Here is a 17,978-nt window from a genome sequence, read left to right as displayed (position 1 = left end):
CCCCCCCCCCCACTCTGTTTGTTTTGGATTTCTCTGTGTAATAGTTCTAGCTGTCCTGGAACTCCCTTGGTGGACCAGGCTGGTCCTGGACTCACAGAGATCAGCCTGCCTCTGTCTGCCACCATGCTCAACTGATAAGAGTTTTAAATAACGTGAAGTCAAACTTTAACATTTGTTCACAAGGCATTTCTTCTCACACTTATGTAATAACCCCTTAAATCCCAGCCTAGGAGAAAATAGCTAAGTCAGAGTACTTGCTATGCAAGCATTCAACTTGAGATCCATTACCAATGGGCATTATTGTACATACTTGTAACCCCAGCATTGGAATGGGAGTTGGGGAAGCCACAGGCAGATGCAGCTTGCTGTTCAGCCAGCCTAGCTGAATCTGGAGCTTCTGAGAGACCTTGTCTTAAGGCAGCTAAGGTGGGTAGTGTTAAAAGACTACATACTTCATCCTTCTAAGGATTCCCTATGGCATACAAACATACTCATGTACACACAGCATAAGCTTATATACACAGAACTTCACCCTTCCCCCTTTTGGCAGAATACAATTTTGTTTTGGGGGTAGGTAGGTGACTTTGTAGCTTTGAACTCTACCCTACCTCAGGACTAATACCACACTTAGAATAGAAAAGTGGTGGCAAATGTCTTTAATCCCACACTCAGGAGGTAGAGAAGACATATCTCTGTAAGCTCAAGGTCTATAGAGTTCCAGGACAGGCAGTCCCACACAGAGAAATCCTATCTCAATAAACACAAACAGCCAGTGCATGTTGTGTATATAGAAGCAAAAGGACCACCTTAAGCTTAATTCTTAGGAACATTATATACACTGACAAGGTATCTCATTGGCCTGCAGCTCACCAATTAGGCTAACCTGGCCAGTAAACTACTAGCCCAGTGGTTCTCAACTTTCCCTAATGCCATGACCTTTTAGTACAGTTCCTCATATGGTGAGCTCCAAACATAACTTTAATTTTGCTACTGTGAAGTCGTAGAATTGTAAATGTTCTCCAATGGTCTTAGGTTGAGAACGACTGCCTGCCTAGCCCCACAAATCCTCCTGTCTCCACTTCCCTAGGTTGAATCAAAATGAGGTGTTGTGGACTTTACTTGTAGTGTTGCTGGTGCATTTCAATGTTGGGGGCATCTCTTGCTGGATTAGTGACATTAAATCTGTTATGTGTGAAACTGACTTTGAAAAGCCCTGCCTTACTAGGATCCCATTTGCTTTGACAAGAACCCCTAACTACTTGTAATTGTTAGAAAACTGTGTGAACATGTTTATGAAGACCAGAGGGCAATGTATTAGAAAGTGATCCTCTCTTCCACCTGAGAACTCAGGTTAGATTGCCAGTCTTAGAAGCAAACACCTCTACTCACTGAGGAATCTTGCCCATCAACCAAATATTTTTCTTTAAATAAAAGGAGGATGTGTTGGAGAAATGTGTCAAAGGATCCAAATTGGAGTTCCAGCACCTATATTGGATAGTTTACAATCCTATATTAACTACAATTCCAGAGGATCTTATGCAGTCTTCTAGCTTTGTGCACACCCAGCATGTTCATGGTACACATACACAAAGCATATATAAACATAGGTTAAAAAATATTTTGTATATATCTGCACATGTGTAGGAGCCTAGAGTCCAGGAGGATATCAGGTAACCTTTCCAGGTGGAGAAAAAGGTGATTGTGCCACCTTTTATGGGTGCTGGAAACTAAACTCTAGTACTTGTAGTGACAATTCGGGAGTTGTGGTTTCTTTAAAAAACAGAATTAGTGTATATTTTCATTTTAATCCCGGGTGGGATACAGGGCTGCTTCAGATTGTACACAGCAGTTGATTATATTTGCCTCATGCACTAGCAGGGGTGTGATTTTGCCAGCTGCAAATAGTTTGTACGATTGTGTTATGTTCAAAATTCTGAGGGTATACAATTGATAGAGCCCCGAGAGGTGGGGTGGGTTGTTGGTTGCATTAAGCAGCATCTTGCAAAGAAACAATAATAAATTAGATATCTAAATTGCCCCAATCATGCTACTAATCAGGAGGAAGTAGCCTAAGCATAGTGTAGCTCCCTTTCTGACCCAATCTTATTTGGGGATCTTTCCTTTCCTCTATCCTTTTATCCCTCTTATGTGTTAGGAAGTTGAGGTTTGGAGAATAAGGGTGGACAAAAGAACCCACAAAATAGCTAAAAGTGATTGAGAATAGGTGATTAAGAACACTTGCTCTTATAAAGGACCTAGGTTCAATTCCCAGAACTTATATGGTGGCTCACAACCATCTATAAAACTTAAGTCTTAAGGGATCTGACAACCTCTTCTGACCTCCATGAACATCAGACATGCACACAGTACACATACACACATTCAGGCAAAATACTCATACACATGAAACAACTGCAATCTTGGTCATGCTTGTTCATGTCTCTGGAACTTTCATTTCCAGCCAGCAACACTTCTCAGAGTAAACTATTCTAGTTTTGTTGTTGTTGGACATCAACAGGCCTGAGATGTGGTTCTAAGTTACCTTTTGGATGAGCTGAAATTCTGCCCACACCCAGTACAAATCACACTGAATGAATAGCACACACCTTAGTAAAGGGTTCCAAAGAATAAATGAATAAATGAAAGATACTTAGTTCAAACTGTTTTATTTCCATCTTTAATACTAGTCCAAAACAGACTGATACCCATGAGCATAGTTTAAATGTAACAAAGAGTTAAACTATATACATTAAGAAAAAGGAAAGAAAATCTTTTCTATATCAACCTTTTCTTATTAATGCAGTTTCTGATTAGAAGAACTAAACACATATTTTTCTCAATTTAATTTAGGATGAAGTAATAGAACTTTTATGATCAACTTCATAAACCGTCGTTAAGAAGAAAACGAATTTTTAAGTGGGTGTCACCATATTTACCAGTGAACTGGCTGCATGGTTGCCTTGTCTTCTTGAAGTCTGGCTATCACTAGCACTAACAAGACCAAGTCCATGAGGCCCACACACAGGGAACTCAATGGCTATGACATCCAAGGGGGCAGGGGCGGGCACATACCACACATCACAATGATGAGAGTTAATGCTCTTACCCTCTGAGTCCATGTAAAAAAAAACTTACTACTCTCATTCAAACTAACTGAAGTCAAACAGTTAAAAAGTCAGAATGAAGAATAAAACTATTTTCTTTTCACATAGGAGGGACACTCCTTCAGCTCCATTTAAAGTGAATTCTGTGCTGAGTCCCTGCTCCTTCAGAACAGTAAACTGTACGTCAGTTATTGCTAGCAAAGCTCTCCAGTGGTCCCTTTCCCACCTCAAAGTTGTTTCACACAAAAAGGCTATTGGTTTGGCTTGAAGCCCTCTGAGGAAGTAGTGTGGAGGTGGTGGCAGGCTGGCATTCAAGGCCTATCCTCTATAAGCCACCCTGTGCCTGGTGACCCCTGGGGCAATTTTCCACCTCACTATCTCTGTGAGCACCAGAGGCCCTCATATATATAGAGTGGAGCAGACTGTGGCCCCACTGGGAGGAAGAGGCACCATGCTTTGCTGACCAAAACCTACTGAGCAGTCCAAAGTCCATAGGATCAAAGCTCAACTGGCTAGAAGAGCAGCTTTGGAAATATCTATTCAAGGGGTGTGGGAAAGCCAGGGCAGTGGTAGGTTGAGTAGGGCAACAGTGACTTGGGCAAAAGCATTTAAGTGAACAGCTGATAAGGCCATTGTTACTGCTACCACCTCCTGATATCTATGCTTGGGCAGACATTAGGCAGTGGGAACTGAAAAACTGAGGGTTGGAGGGCACTGTAGACAACACAGGACCCATCTTAGCAGAAAGAGAGGACACTCAAAAACTTGCCTGTCCTATTAGCCTTGAATGTTCTGTGCCAGGCAAAGAACTTTGGAGCATGGGTAGGGTTCCTGAGAACAGTTGGTGAACAGAGATGGGGTGAGATGAACACTGCTCCCATAGGCAACACTGGGCTGAGGGTACTAACAGTGCTACATCTTCCAGATTGCTGAAGAGCAGGTGAAGATAGGGCTTTATTGCACTTTTTCATTCTTAGGAAACAGGATTGCCCTGTTGAGCCACTTGATTTGCAGAAAACACCGCACACCAATGATAAGTTTCAGGCAGAATCACAGGTCACCTCTGCTCTCATGGGAAGGAAAACTAAAAGTCCACCAGTTAGGCTTTTCAGGAGCAGTTTATGTACTGGTATCCTTGGGCTATTTGGGCTGTCTGGCCCGGTCACTGTTTGGCAGGCAGAATAGCTAACTGACAGGTACATTGAGAAGGTTCTGCACCCACAGGGAACTTCTTGGCCAGCATGTAAGCTCCATGAAGAGGCTGGAGCCATAATGCTTGACTCAAATATGCCTGGCTCAGACCACCCAGAGGAGCAGAGATGCTGAACTGATCTGGGAGGATCCCTGGAGCGTGCTCCATAGCATCAAACTGGAGATAACAAAAGGATCTAAGGGGTTAGAAAACAAAAGACCAGTTTACATCAGACATTGATTTTTGAAAGTCTTTTTCATCTCAGGAAACTGGAGGCAGATACCATGCAGAAAAGCCAGCCCGGCTGTCTGTCCATTGGTCTATCCTGAGCACTTGTGAACATTTCATATATAAATGGGGTGGTACCGCTTATGGTTGATCTTTTTCCTACAAGTTGGGCAAGTATTAGCATTCTTAAGGGAATCACGGAGGCACTGGCTACAGAAGACGTGGCCACATTCTGTAGAAACGATGAGACGCCCATTCTGCACAATCTAGAAGACATTAAAAGAAAAGCCTTAAAAAGTATCCCTTTTTCTACAAGGACCCTAACCCATCCATCACCAAGGAGACCAGTAAAACAAAAAAGGGGTTGGGTTATACCAGAAAAAGCAGAATATTCTCAGAGGTTCGAATGCTGTCTGTGTAACAGATGACAGACAGGACTTTCCCAGTGCAGCAGTACAAAGTGGCTATGGGGAACCTCAGAAAAGTCAGCAGCTTCTAGTTAGGGCTGGGGTGGGAAACATCAATTTACACAAGGGCTAAAGAAAAATGTCCAGGGCCCACCACCAACCGACACAATCCACTTCGACACACACACTTCCTCCAAGTTCTTTTGAGTAAAGTAGGTTAAAACCAACAGGAAAGACAATTAGGTTACTTACCTCAGAATATCCATCCATGCAGATTGGACAACTGACAGTACCCGACAGCCTAAAATCACAGAGCTTTGCATCAGTTTCTAAGTAAACTCAAATACTCGATTAAACCCTGTAAAGCAACTTCACATAGGCAGTCCATATCTTCTTAAATCTCTCATTTTTGCTGAGTTAGGACAGGTACCCAAAAAATTTGAAGAGAAATTAACTGCTTGAAGGGTTGGGCTCCAACAGCCATTGAAAAGGGGAATGAGCAAGAACAGGTCTAGAAGAAAAGATTTGGACAAGTAGGCTTGCCCACATCTTTTGCTTCCAGCATTCCTGCTAGTGGCACCTGTAACACAACCTGCTTATACCCACCCCATTTGGGATAGGCACTCCCTAAGTCACTGTCAGCATGTCTGCTGTCAATTGACTATCCTGAGCAGACAGTTGAGCCCAAGCCTGTATTCCAAATATGCCTAGATGCTTGGAAGATACTTGTTCTAGAGCAAGAACTTACAAACCTGATGGCAAATGCAGCATTTATATACCCTGGCCTCCACCCAACACAACAGCAGCAGAGATCTTTACCTGGGTCCAGTCGCTCCGTCATCCTTGGTGCTTCGAGGAGTGTGGGTAGTGACATACACATCTTTGTCCCTGGACAGCTCCTCGTCATCACTGCTCACCACACAGCTGTCAGCGTGGTCTTGGCGCAACCTCCTCCCATTTCTTCTTGGTCTTCTCCTTTCTAAGGAAAGTCACATTGTCAGCCATCTTCACCTAACCCATTTACCCCAGTGCCTCTCAAGACCTTCCCCCACCTTGACATCTCCAGAGACAAACTGCCACCATAGTAGGTGCACCCTCAGAAGGTCCTGTGCAGACTCAGAGGCAAATCATTTGCCTTCTCAGAAGAAGGCTCAGTCCCTGGTACAATGGCAGAGATTTTAAGTAAAACCAACAAGTCTGACAAAAGGCATCTTCCTGCCTAAAGATCTTGGAAGGACAGTCTGACAATGTCTGCAATACTATGGCATTTATTCCTAACAATTTCACTAAACTAAGGAAAAAAAGAAATGAAACCAGCTTACCTTCAATAATCTGAAGAGGGCGGGGGGGGGAGGGGAGGAGAGAAAGAGAATGTGTTATAAACATCCTGCCATTTTATCTGATAAAACATATCTTGCATCTGATATATCTGTTTGACCCTCTCAGAATTCTGTTGGGCTCCCAGTCCTCCCTTATCCCCAGGGAAGAGAAATGATGTGTACTTCTACAGACCACCTATGGTCACTTCCAGGTCAATGCATCCTAGGAGTCAATATACTGAGTCTTATCCCACCTACATCTGGGAGCCTTAGGACCTGTGCATGACCACAGAGGTTGGGTTACTTTTGGAGAGTTATATCCTGTTCACAAAAACCAAGGATTAGCCCACCTCCCTGGGCTGAGTTAGACAACAACCAGCAAAGCTCATTGATACCTACAGCCAATAGAGACAGAGCCTTTGGAAAAAGGATTTGTGCTATTTAATATTATAAAAGATCAATTAAGTATTATTGGGAGTCAGTTTTTTTAAAAATAAGAACTAGACATTTGTTTGGTGGCTCAGAGCATACATTAATGTAGCCAACGACGATCTTGGTTTCTGATCCATTTCTGCCTTCACTTTCAAAGTGCTGGACTTGAGGTATATACCACCACACTCAGTTTTTACACTGACAATTTCTACCAATTCAACCCAGATCACTGCCACATTCTAGATAAGGGGAATATTCAAGTCATGGGAGGAATGAATACCTTTAAGTTTTTACTTTTTGCCATACAGGATGCAGCACTTTTGAAAAGCAAAACCATAAGGCCCCTAGTCCCCATACGGTCATAACCTTCATCTTTACTCCTTTGTTGCAAAATTTTTGGCCCTCCCTAGCCAGCTGTGGTAGTACATGCAAATCTTTAATACTATCACTTAGTAGGCAGAGGTAAGTGGATCTGAGCTCAAGGCCAGCCTTGTCTATATAGCAAATTCCAAGACAGCCAGGGCTACACAGAGAAACCCTCTCCCAAAGCTCCAAGGTAGTTCCCACTTTCCACACATTATTTGAAGGATTCAACTCACTGAGAAAGGTAGCCCACATCCCTATCTTCTACAGGGGTGGACTCCACTCCCTGCTCTTCAATCTGAAGCAACATCTACAGAAGCTGCTCTGGTAGGCTGACACTAGTAAGTCCTAAGTTATTTCAGAATCAAGCCTGGAACCTCTTCTGGGTTTTTTAATACCAACTCACACCCCACCCCTCCAGACACCAGACACACCCCCAACCCTGCCCAACAGAGTGGTAAGCACCAGAAATCTCAGCACTTGGAAGTGAAGACAAAAGGCCCAGGAGTTGAAGGCTAGCTATATAAGGAGTTTAAACCTAGGCTACATTAGACAATCTCAAAACAAAAAGAACAATCCATGGAAATTACTCTAAGTCTTCTCATTCTCTGTCCCCAAAGCCTAAAGATGGTGACTAGAAATGTGGAGACGTCTTATCACTAGAGTAAAATTTCCTAGAAAACTACAGGCTGGCACAATGGAATCTACCCAAAGTCTTTTCTAAGGCTCAAAAAAGAAAGATATAACAATAGTGCTGGTTCTTAGGGGGAGGCCCAGAATTTGGCTAACAGAGCCACTGTTGCCCAGGATAGATTACTGATTGGAGCAGATATACTGCAAGTAGTACTATATTTTCAGTTCCCTAGGAGCTAAGGGGTGCAAACTGACTCTCAATAGTGCGTATGAGTCAAAAACAGGTTACTGCTAGGCTGTGCTCAATTCAGGGTCAGACCTAGACTCTGAGATATCAATGAGGAATATATGTTCTATTATCTCTAGGACCAGGAAGCTGTGGTTACAGCTACAAGCTTATCTCAAAAGTGTCCAATGCTGTAATGTAAAATTCCCTACCTCCTAAGACAGCACAATGCTTGCCAGGCACGGAGACTGAAGCAAGGTAAACAGTTAGTTAGTAGGGTATCAGGGATGTGTACTGGAAGAAAAAAGGAGACGGACAGATACAACCCAAGCTTGGATTGCTGATCTAGCTGAGGGGCCTTTAAAAGAAGGAAAAGTCAGGTGGGGTGTGCCAGTTTAAACCTTAGCCTCAGCACATGGGAAATTAAAACTCTTCAAGATGAAAAAAAAAAAAAAAAAAAAAAAAAAAACTTCTGTTGATAATCTTCCCCTTTTCATGTTCAAATGGAAAATCACATTAATTTATAGTGACAAGCCAGGTAAGCTTTCTATGTTGCACTCTGTCTATATTCCTGTTATGGACCTACTCTAAGGAGGCCACCTTGCAAACAGGCAAGAGCTGTGGCCATCCCTCTCTGGCTAGGTATAATAAAGGCCACACATACCCAGTATTACTGGAATGAGTGAACCAATCTAATGTATAAAGAATGGAACCTAGATTATCAGACCAGAATGAGGGGGAATATATTTTTTAATATCTATTTTCTGTATGAGTGTTCTATCTGCATGTATACCTGCATGCCAGAAGAGGGCACCAGATCTCATTACAGATGGTTGTGACCCACCATGTGGTTGCTGGAAATTGAACTCAGGACTTCTGCAAGAATAATCAGTGTTCTTAACTGTTGAACCATCTCTCCAGCCTGAGAGGAATATCTTTATGTCTATGCAATCTGAAGTGAACTGGTTATTGCACTAAGATGCTACTATCAATGTCAATTTTCCTGATACTTCTGCCAGTGTTACAGGTAATAATAATCAGTAATTTCCTGACGTGCACATTTTTCGTGTACTCACCACGTTGTACATGGAAAAGTTTTCTAAATTAAGCTCAGTCAAAAAGCACTTTCACAGCTTATATATCCATATTCATCTCCCAGTACCTGTGGTAAAAGACTTTCAATACTTATATTTTTTCATTTCTTTTAACTCTTTGGGGCTTAGAACTCTTTTAAGAGTTGGAACAAGCCAGGCAGTGGTGGCGCACACCTTTAATCCCAGTACTTGGGAGGCAGAGGCAGGCGGATTTCTGCGTTCTAGGCCAGCCTGGTCTACAGAGTGAGTTCCAGGATGGCCAAGGCTACACAGAGAAACCCTGTCTCGGAAAAAAACAAAACAAAACAAAAAAAGAAAAGAAAAGAAAAAAAAAAAAAAAAAAAAAAAAAAAAAAAAAAAAAAAAAAAAAAAAAAAAAAAAGAGTTGGAACAATACACAGGAATCTACTTCCAGGGTTCAGGTTATGTTGAAAACATCCCCCAAATTGTGTTCAAGAATTCCTATCTCAGAAGATACAAAGATCACACCAAGGCTCAATCAGTGTACTTGACTTGTCTGATCTAATAGTTTTGGTGTTATCAGCAAGTTCACCTAACTGACCTACCTCTTACTCTGTTTCAGTAGGAGTCTAAGATCAACCTGAAGACAGTTCAGAATACCTAACAAGTACGGCTACCTATGTCTTTAGTTAATATTAGTAATTAATATCAATTTAACGGCCTGTGATAAATCATTATAATCAACAACAAATGGAAAGTGACTGGAAAAAAGAGCTGTGAAATCCAAGCAATTCTTTTATGGCTGGGACAAGCACAATGTAATTTCTCTAACAAATCCAAGAGTAAATCTGAAACAAGAACCCAAGCCTCTTGTGTCCACACTACTACCACTGGGCTTTGACCTATATTCATGCCCATTCAATCAATGTCTGGAAAGTTCCCTCATCCCCCACTATTCCTATCCCAGGTTCATTCAAGAAGTTCTCTATTCATAGCCGTTCTTACAAAGTTTGAATAGATTAAGCTGGAGTGGGGCAGTGTCAGAATAGACCCTAAACCAAGAAGGTGGAAAAGTAGGAAAGCCCAGGGAAGAAATATGTATAACAAAAGCAGTCCAGACAAAGGCACAAAAGGGAAAATGCTAATTTTTTTTTTTTTTTTGGAAGTAGAACCCCAGCTCCCTTGTACATGGCCAGGTACATGGTGAGTATTCAAGAAAAGAGATTTGGGGCTTTCTGAGCCCTTTCACTGTTCACCAGCCCACTCCCATCCTTGAGGATGTTTTTCCTCAATAAACCATGTCTATTTCTATTACTTTGAGACAGGGAGGGAAAGGAGAGGAAGAAAAAGGATTTGATGCCACTTTCCAGCATTACTCAGCAACTGGAGTGTAGAGAACTCCAGGGAGTTGACAAGGAATAACAGTAAGAGCCAACGTATAGTTTTATAGGAGTTCACTTAAATTAGCCTGTTCCTGTCTATCTTTGACAGTTCTAGTCCATATCCAGGGAAGCCACTGACTGGTTACATGGGAACCAATGTCCCCTGATTTCACCACACTTTGTGTGAGTATACCAGGAATGGTATTAGGTCAACCTAGTGATTTCTAACTAAAACCATACCCTCTCTTCCCTGGTAGCCCTACACCAATGTTCTTTCCTTTTCCCCTTCTTGAGATAAAGCTTAACTACATAACCCAGGAAGTCTGCCTCTCAAGAGTTTGGATCACAGGCATGTACCACAAGACCTGGGTACTTACCCCCCTTCAACCTCTTTTAAATTTATTTTTACTAGTTTTTTTGAGACAGGGTTTCTTTGTGTAGCCCTGGCTATCCTGAACCTCTAGACCAGAGCGGTATCAGAACTCAGAACTGTCTGACTCTGCCTCTCAAATGCTAAGATTAAAGAAATCGGTCACCATGCCTGACTTTTCTGTCTTGTTATCTTAAGAACAAAAAATTTTATTTTATGTATCACTATAGCTGATATATTCAGACACACTAGAAGAGGGCATTGGATCCCATCACAGATGGTCATGAGCTACCATGTGGTTGCTGGGAATCTGGACTTAGGACTCTGGAAGAGTAGTCAGTAAACCTCTTGAGCCATCTTTAACAGACCCTTTTACAACCTTTCCAACCCTGACCAGTGAGTGACCCAGGGATTAGACGTAGATATGGGCTTAGAACTCTTACCCAAACAGCCAAATTTTACTAAATGCTTACCACAACAGAGTCACTGTGAGTCAGGTCCACAACCACGGGCTCTAAAGATTCACAGGTGAGGTCCACAATTTCATCTCCAACTTCAAAATAAAGCAATTCAACAATTAGGAGGATAATAAAGCTGTACTCTTTAAGCTTGGTTGGTATTACAAACATGGTATAGACCTGTATCAAAGTAAAAAAACCCCGACATAAAAAAACAAAACAAAAAAACAAAAACTAACCTCCTTTCAAAAATGATAGCTAAAAAAATGCCACTCTAGCATTTTGCTAAGTGGGATGTATGAATTATGGAAGTCCTACAGGTGTGTACATGTAAGGACAAATGTCCAACCAAGTGGATGCAGTCATGCCCAGGCACCACAATTTCATTAATTAAGGAGGGCATGCAAAAAGTATTTAAGTATTTTTCTTCCTGATTGCTATTAACTGGTCTACATAGCAAGGTCCAGACTACTAAAGGCTACATAATTAAAAGCCTGTCTGTCTGCCTCTTCCCCACATTCCATACCTATATACAGATATTTAATGCAATTTACACCAATTGCCTCTTTTCATGAAAAAGAATGGCTGCTACTTAATGATCCTAATTTATGGGTCCATAAACTTATGAGTCTTTTGTTCTGTTTTTCAAGACAAGGTTTCTCTGTGTAGTCCTGGCAGTCCTCAAACTCAAGAGATCCACCTGCCTCCGACTCTTGAGTGCTGGTATTAAAGGTGTGCAACCCCCCAACCCAGCTGAGTCATTCTTTCTCAGCAGATACAACTGGCTCTTCCAAAGGTACGAACAGTCGGCTTGTGAATACCACCTTGCAAAGGTGACAGACTGCCAGCAACATGACGAGTGCCACATTGGAAGCAGCTACAAGTCCTGAAATTGAGTGCATGTTTAAGTGCATGTTTAGAATATAGCAAGAGGACTTCCTTTGGGTCTAAAAGTCCAGAGTGTTAATCTAAAGGTAAAGAGTGAAGGTTTTGAAGAATTCACTTTAACAAGTGAAACTGAGTCCAAACAGAAAATGAACACTGCCCTGTGAAGTCCAAGAAATCCATCATACATAAAGTAGTTTCTTTTTAACTCTAAGATAACTGAAATCAAGTACCTATTCCCTAGTATAACCCCTTTATCAATTTTTTTTCCTTATTTGCAGCACTAAGGACTGAACAAAGGCCCTGCATATTAAACACATGCTCTACTAAGCTATGTCTATAGCTCACTGCTTCAACAGTTCTTGGGCATGAGTTATAAAAAACAGCAGAGCAAAAGGGTCCAATTCAGCCAGGCAGAGGTAGTTACATGCCTTTAATCCCAGCACTTGGAAGGCAGAAATGGGTGGATTTCTGAGTTTGAGGCCAGCCTGGTCTGCAGAGTGAGTTCCAGGACAGCCAGGGCTACACAGAGAAACACTATCTCGAAAAAAACAAAACAAACAAACCCCCCAAAAACAAAACAAAATAAAACAAAGGGTTCCATCCAAGCCACCTGATACTTCCTGATAAGGTAGAAGAAAACAAAACCTAATACGGTCTCTGCCTAAACCAAGCTCTAACAATGACAGCTGTTGACAAGTCTGCCTTTAGAAGTTATGTCTTAATGAAAACCAAAAGAGGAAACTCAAGTATTTCACCAAGCTAAGCGGGGTGAAGTTCATGAGCCAAGTGACTGCTTCAAAATCCATTAAGTTACCACAATACCAAAGGGGGCAGCTTTACTCATTGTTGCTGTAAGCTGTGAATAGTAAGCCTTAAGATTACACATGCATATAAAGTACAAGAGCTTCCAACAGCTAACATTTGTAGGGTACAATCTGCAATACATGGTCCCAAGGGCTTCATGGCACAAATTCAACTTGCTCTACATACTAACACCATTCCCTAAAACAGAGAAAAACAGGCTCAGGAAGGTGTGGCCTGGGGCTACAAAATATTTGCTGCTGTTGTAAAAGGCTCAAGTTCAGTTCCTAGCACCCACTGGGCAGCTCACAAGTATCTGTAACTACAATTCCAGAGAATATCATGTCTTTTTCTGACCTCTGTAGGCACCAGGCACACATGTGGGGCAGAGACATACACAGAAGCCAAACACTCATACACATAAAATGGGAATAAGAAAAAAGGGTGTGACTTTCCCTAAGGCCTCAAGTTGGCAAATTAATAGGCATAAACTGGGGCCAATTCACATGCATATATCCACAATACCGCACTACATCCACTTTTCAACATTACAGTTCAGTATTTCTGGCTCTTACCAGTTTCCACAAGTTCTATGGGTTCTGCTTCCAAGGAAATCTCAGGGGTTGAAGTTGTTTCCCGGGTTCGCTTCTGGGTTTGTCTAGAATTCACGGTTCCACCACGCCGCTTTCTTTGAGGATTTCTCTAAGGTCGTCAAGGGATAAAGAAGCAGTTGCATGAGTTCCAGATTTGACAAGGTTTCACAAAAAAATAAAAAAAAAATAAACAGGGTAATGGTTCAACTTTGTTGTCCTCTTACTTGTCTGTGCCTGCACACACACACACATTCGCCCACACAGGATGTGTACTCTACCCCCACAAAATCTGTGGCACTTCTGGAGCAGAGGGAGAAAATGAAATGAAGTGTTTTTTGTTGTTTCATCTGATAAAAAGGTTTTGCTGTATAGTCCTGGCTATGCTGGAAGTCAGAGTTCCACTCGTAGCTGCCTCCTGAGTGCTAAGATTTTAACAGTTTGTGTCACTATGTCCAGGTCTGAATGCTATTTTTTACATCTGATAAGAAATTTTTAGGCCGGGCAGTGGTGGCACACACCTTTAATTTCAGCACTTGGGAGGTAGAGGCAGGTGGATTTCTGAGTTCCAGGACAGCCAGGGCTACATAGAGAAACCCTATCTCAAAAACAACAACAACAACAACAACAAAAAAACCAAAAAGAAACTTTTATTGTTTCAAAACACTTGTTCTGAGTTTGGACCATATTTGCAATCTTGAAAAGGGTGCTCTGTAAGCAAAGGATCTTTACACATCTTTCTTTACACAGCTTCTTAAACTATGGATTACGGGGCTAGAGAGATGGCTCAGTAGCTAAGGACACTGACTGAGAGGCAGGTGGATTTCTGAGTTCCAGGCCAGCCTGGCCTACAGAGTGAGTTCCAGTACAGCTAGGGCTACAGAGAAACCCTGTCTTGGAAAACAAAAAACAAACAAACAAACAAAAAAGCACTGACTGCTTTTCCAGAGGTCCTGAGTTCAATTCCCAGCAACCACATGGTGACTCACAACCATTTGTAATGGGATCTGATGCCCTCTTCTGATATATCTGAAGACAGCAATAGTGTATTCATATACATTAAATGAATAAATAAATCTTTTAAAAAAAACCATAGACAACCTTTAATCTAACACTTTGGGAGACAGGCAGGAGGATCTATGAGTTCAAAAGTACTCTGATCTATATAGGAAGTTAGAGACAGGGCTATACAATGAGATCCTATCTCAAATAAAATAGAAACAACACATAAGCCAACAAAACCAACTGTGGTTTACAATGCTGTATATAGTCACCTAAATGAATGGGGGAGGGAGAGCTATGAAAACAATTATGCAATAGCAAAATGTTTTCTGAATCTACAAAGACCAAAAATTAACTCAAAATCAAATGCATCATGAATTGTTATTTCTCCTATCATCTCCATGTTGCATATGACTTCACTATAGCTTTACTTCTGAAAATGCAACTCACAAAATTTGCCTAGAACATATACTGTACAGTGCCAACAAACACCACTGATGACACCTATGTTTGAATTCAAGATTACAGCTATATTAGGAATTAAGTGTTTTTACTGCATACATTTTTGTCATTACATAAACCAAATGATTCAATTACTAACATGACTTGTAGTATTTTCCTATCATCATTGCGGATACAATCACTTAGCATATAATTATCAAACTAGTATATCCTTATGCCTGTCAGATTATGCCAGATTATGCCTGTCTAGTATGTTTGATTTTTTTTTTTTTTTTTAAATTTTCTTTAGCACTCCAGATGCAGTCAGATGGATTTTTTGAGTTTCAGGCTATACAGCAGGACCTTGCCTTAAAAGTAAGAAATTTGAGTCAGATGATGCAAAGCTTTAAGCCAGAGACAGATAGGTCTCTATGAGTTTGAGGCCAGCCTGATCTATATGAGTTCTAGTACAGCCAGAACTACACAGAGAAACCCTGTCTTGAAAAATACAAATTAGGGCTTGTGAGATGGCTCAGTGGTTAAGAGCACTGACTGCTCTTCCAGAGGTCCTGAGTTCAATTCCCAGCAACCACATGGTGGCTCACAACCATCTGTAATGAGAACCGATGCCCTTTTCTGGTATGTCTATAGATAGCTACAGTGTAGTTAGATATAATAAATAAATCTTAAAAAAAGGAGAAGAAGAGGAAGGAGGAGGAGGAGGAGGAGGAGGAGGAAGAGGAGGTTTAAGAAGAAGGAAGAGGAGGAAGAGGTGTTTAGCCACCTGACATTCATGCTGAAAAACAGAAATAGACTCTTCTGGAGAATATGAGCTTCCTAACCAACAGATCATCTGGTGAGATACCTTTTACCAAGCAGTAAGAAACTGTCTCCTAGATTGGTTGACCATTATGACCCTTGGGAATCAAGCCTCTTCCTTTCCTGAGCACAAAGATGTCTGCTATCCAGTTTTTTTTGTGGGTGATGGGAACCCAATCTCAGGTCCTCAGTTCTTGCATAGGAAGCACTTTATTCACTGAGCCATCTGCCCATCCCTAGGATCTGATCTCAGTGAATACTTGAATATGGTTTTGAACTTAAAATTGTGATCTTGTCTCAATTTATCCATGGATTATAGGTTTATTTACAATCTACTTGGATTATAGACAGGTGCATATCACAACACAGATTTTTCAGTTTTCCTGGGAAATGTAATCAGGACTCTGTTGCATAAGCAACATCCTCAGCTGTTTTTACTTATTTTATGCTTAGAGAAAGAACACTGTGCAACTCAAGACTATCATCAACTTTTAGTCTTTGTAGCTCAGCTTTCCAATGTCTGGAATTAGAGACCAGTACTATAACATGTGGCTTACAGTCCTCTTTAATATGCTACATGGGAACAAGATATATAACGTTAAGAAAACTTACTGTACTCATTGTGCTCTCTGGCTTCAATCCACAGAAAAGAAGTGATCTACACCAAGGTTTATGGTGTGACAGGATGTTCTCAATCTCTCATGCCCACTGAATACTCATCCTGTGGTTTACAATTTGAAGCCCACTAGATGTCCAGTATTTCCAAATTCTGAAAAACAAAGATACCAACTTGATAAATGTTGCTATTTGCACTGTTGAAAAATCCTCACATTAATTTTAGGAGGAAAGAATTATTGTTGAATATAGAACTATGTGATCCCAAAGTCTACAACCCAAACTATCATACCATCTTCTGCTCAAGTTCCTTTTAGTGCTTGGGATTGAATGGAAGGCTTCCTGTATTCTAACGCTGAACTACACTCCTGCAGTCCTTCTTGGTCTCCTTTTTTCTGGTTGCTTAAAATGTAGTAAAAGTATTGTGGTAACTCTAGGAGCTTAAAGATAAGTTTTATTTGCTTAACTGGAATACACCAGCTCCTTAGCAACCAGGAAAGAGAACAGAGCTTCCTAAGCCAACCAATCTCCTAGTCCTTGACTTCACCATCCTTCCAAGGATCTGAGGAACCAAGATGATAGTAACTTTTTGCAAGTTTCCCAACAAACTATTCAGACCACAGAATAGTCCCAGATCCACTGTAATGGCTAGAGTCCAGTGTACATTATGCTTCTGGTTTTAGGAAGTATCTTACATATGAGTGGACATCTATGAAATGTGCTCCCCCAAGCATATATTATCTCACGGGCACATCTTGTTTCAGAGGAATATAACAAAAATACCTTTAGAATGACCTGGAGAAAAGCCTCATGGATTAGAAGACTTGCTGCGAAGAGGACTTAAGTTAAACTTCTATAGCACCCACATAAAAGCCAGACATAGCAGCATACCTGTAACCTCAGTGCTTAACCAGCTCAGTTCAGAAAACACTTCAGATTTAGTCACTCAGTTTCAAAAAAAAAAAAAAAAAAAAAAAAAAAAAAAAGGTAAAGGGCAATACAGGAAGACTGTCCTCATTTGGCCCCTACATGGGCAAACACACGAAACACACACTGTGCATGCAAAAGGGAGAAGAAAGACCTGTTTGCTGAGAAATAATGCGGCACACATATTTTGGCTGTTCTTAGCCTCTTGACTCATTTTAGGCTAAGACTATACACACCCTGATCTGTATGCTTCTTACCAATTTGAGACCAAGTCTCCTAAAACCCCACTCATCTGCTACCATCACTAGGAGCTTTCCTCAAGTCTTCTCATATTCCACATTACTGGTGACCATACCAATTACATTCCAAATCTTTCAGTTTTTCTCTTCAGAGATAACCAAGGCCAAGAGTCAGAGGCAGGTGGATTTCTGAGTTCGAGGCCAGCCTGGTCTACAAAGTGAGTTCCAGGACAGCCAGGGCTATACAGAGAAACCCTGTCTTGAAAAACCAAAAAAAGAAAAAAATAAAAAATAAAAAAAGGGGTCAGAGAACTCTGACAGGAACCAGTCTTTAAGAATCTACCAAGAGGGCCAGGCTTTGGTGGCGCATGCCTTTAGTCCCAGCACTTAGGAAGCAGAGGCAGGCGGATTTTTTATTTTTGAGTTCAAGGCCAGCCTGGTCTACAGAGTGAGTTCCAGGACAGCCAGGGCTACAAAGAGAAACCCTA

General features: G+C 41.3%; 1 protein-coding gene across 2 annotated transcripts in view; it reads right to left on the bottom strand.

The window, feature by feature from the left end:
- Positions 1 to 2,650: 2,650 nt before the first annotated feature.
- Rnf4 (ring finger protein 4) overlaps positions 2,651 to 17,978 on the bottom strand; it is a 19,997-nt gene continuing 4,669 nt past the window's right edge. The window contains exons 2-8 of one of the 2 annotated variants that reach the window (XM_031341046.1): positions 16,322 to 16,478; positions 13,433 to 13,559; positions 11,184 to 11,263; positions 6,254 to 6,263; positions 5,751 to 5,910; positions 5,184 to 5,232; positions 2,651 to 4,790 (exon numbers count right to left, since the gene is read on the bottom strand). In XM_031341046.1, the coding sequence (XP_031196906.1) occupies positions 4,641 to 4,790; positions 5,184 to 5,232; positions 5,751 to 5,910; positions 6,254 to 6,263; positions 11,184 to 11,263; positions 13,433 to 13,559; positions 16,322 to 16,330 (585 nt within the window). In that variant the 5' untranslated portion in view covers positions 16,331 to 16,478 and the 3' untranslated portion in view covers positions 2,651 to 4,640. The remainder of the gene's footprint in view (positions 4,791 to 5,183; positions 5,233 to 5,750; positions 5,911 to 6,253; positions 6,264 to 11,183; positions 11,264 to 13,432; positions 13,560 to 16,321; positions 16,479 to 17,978) is intronic. The other variant, XM_031341047.1, reaches the window with a different exon arrangement.

Source organism: Mastomys coucha, unplaced genomic scaffold, assembly GCF_008632895.1.
Source record: "Mastomys coucha isolate ucsf_1 unplaced genomic scaffold, UCSF_Mcou_1 pScaffold22, whole genome shotgun sequence".
Taxonomy (NCBI): domain Eukaryota; kingdom Metazoa; phylum Chordata; class Mammalia; order Rodentia; family Muridae; genus Mastomys; species Mastomys coucha.
This window is presented reverse-complemented; position numbering and strand designations above follow the sequence as displayed.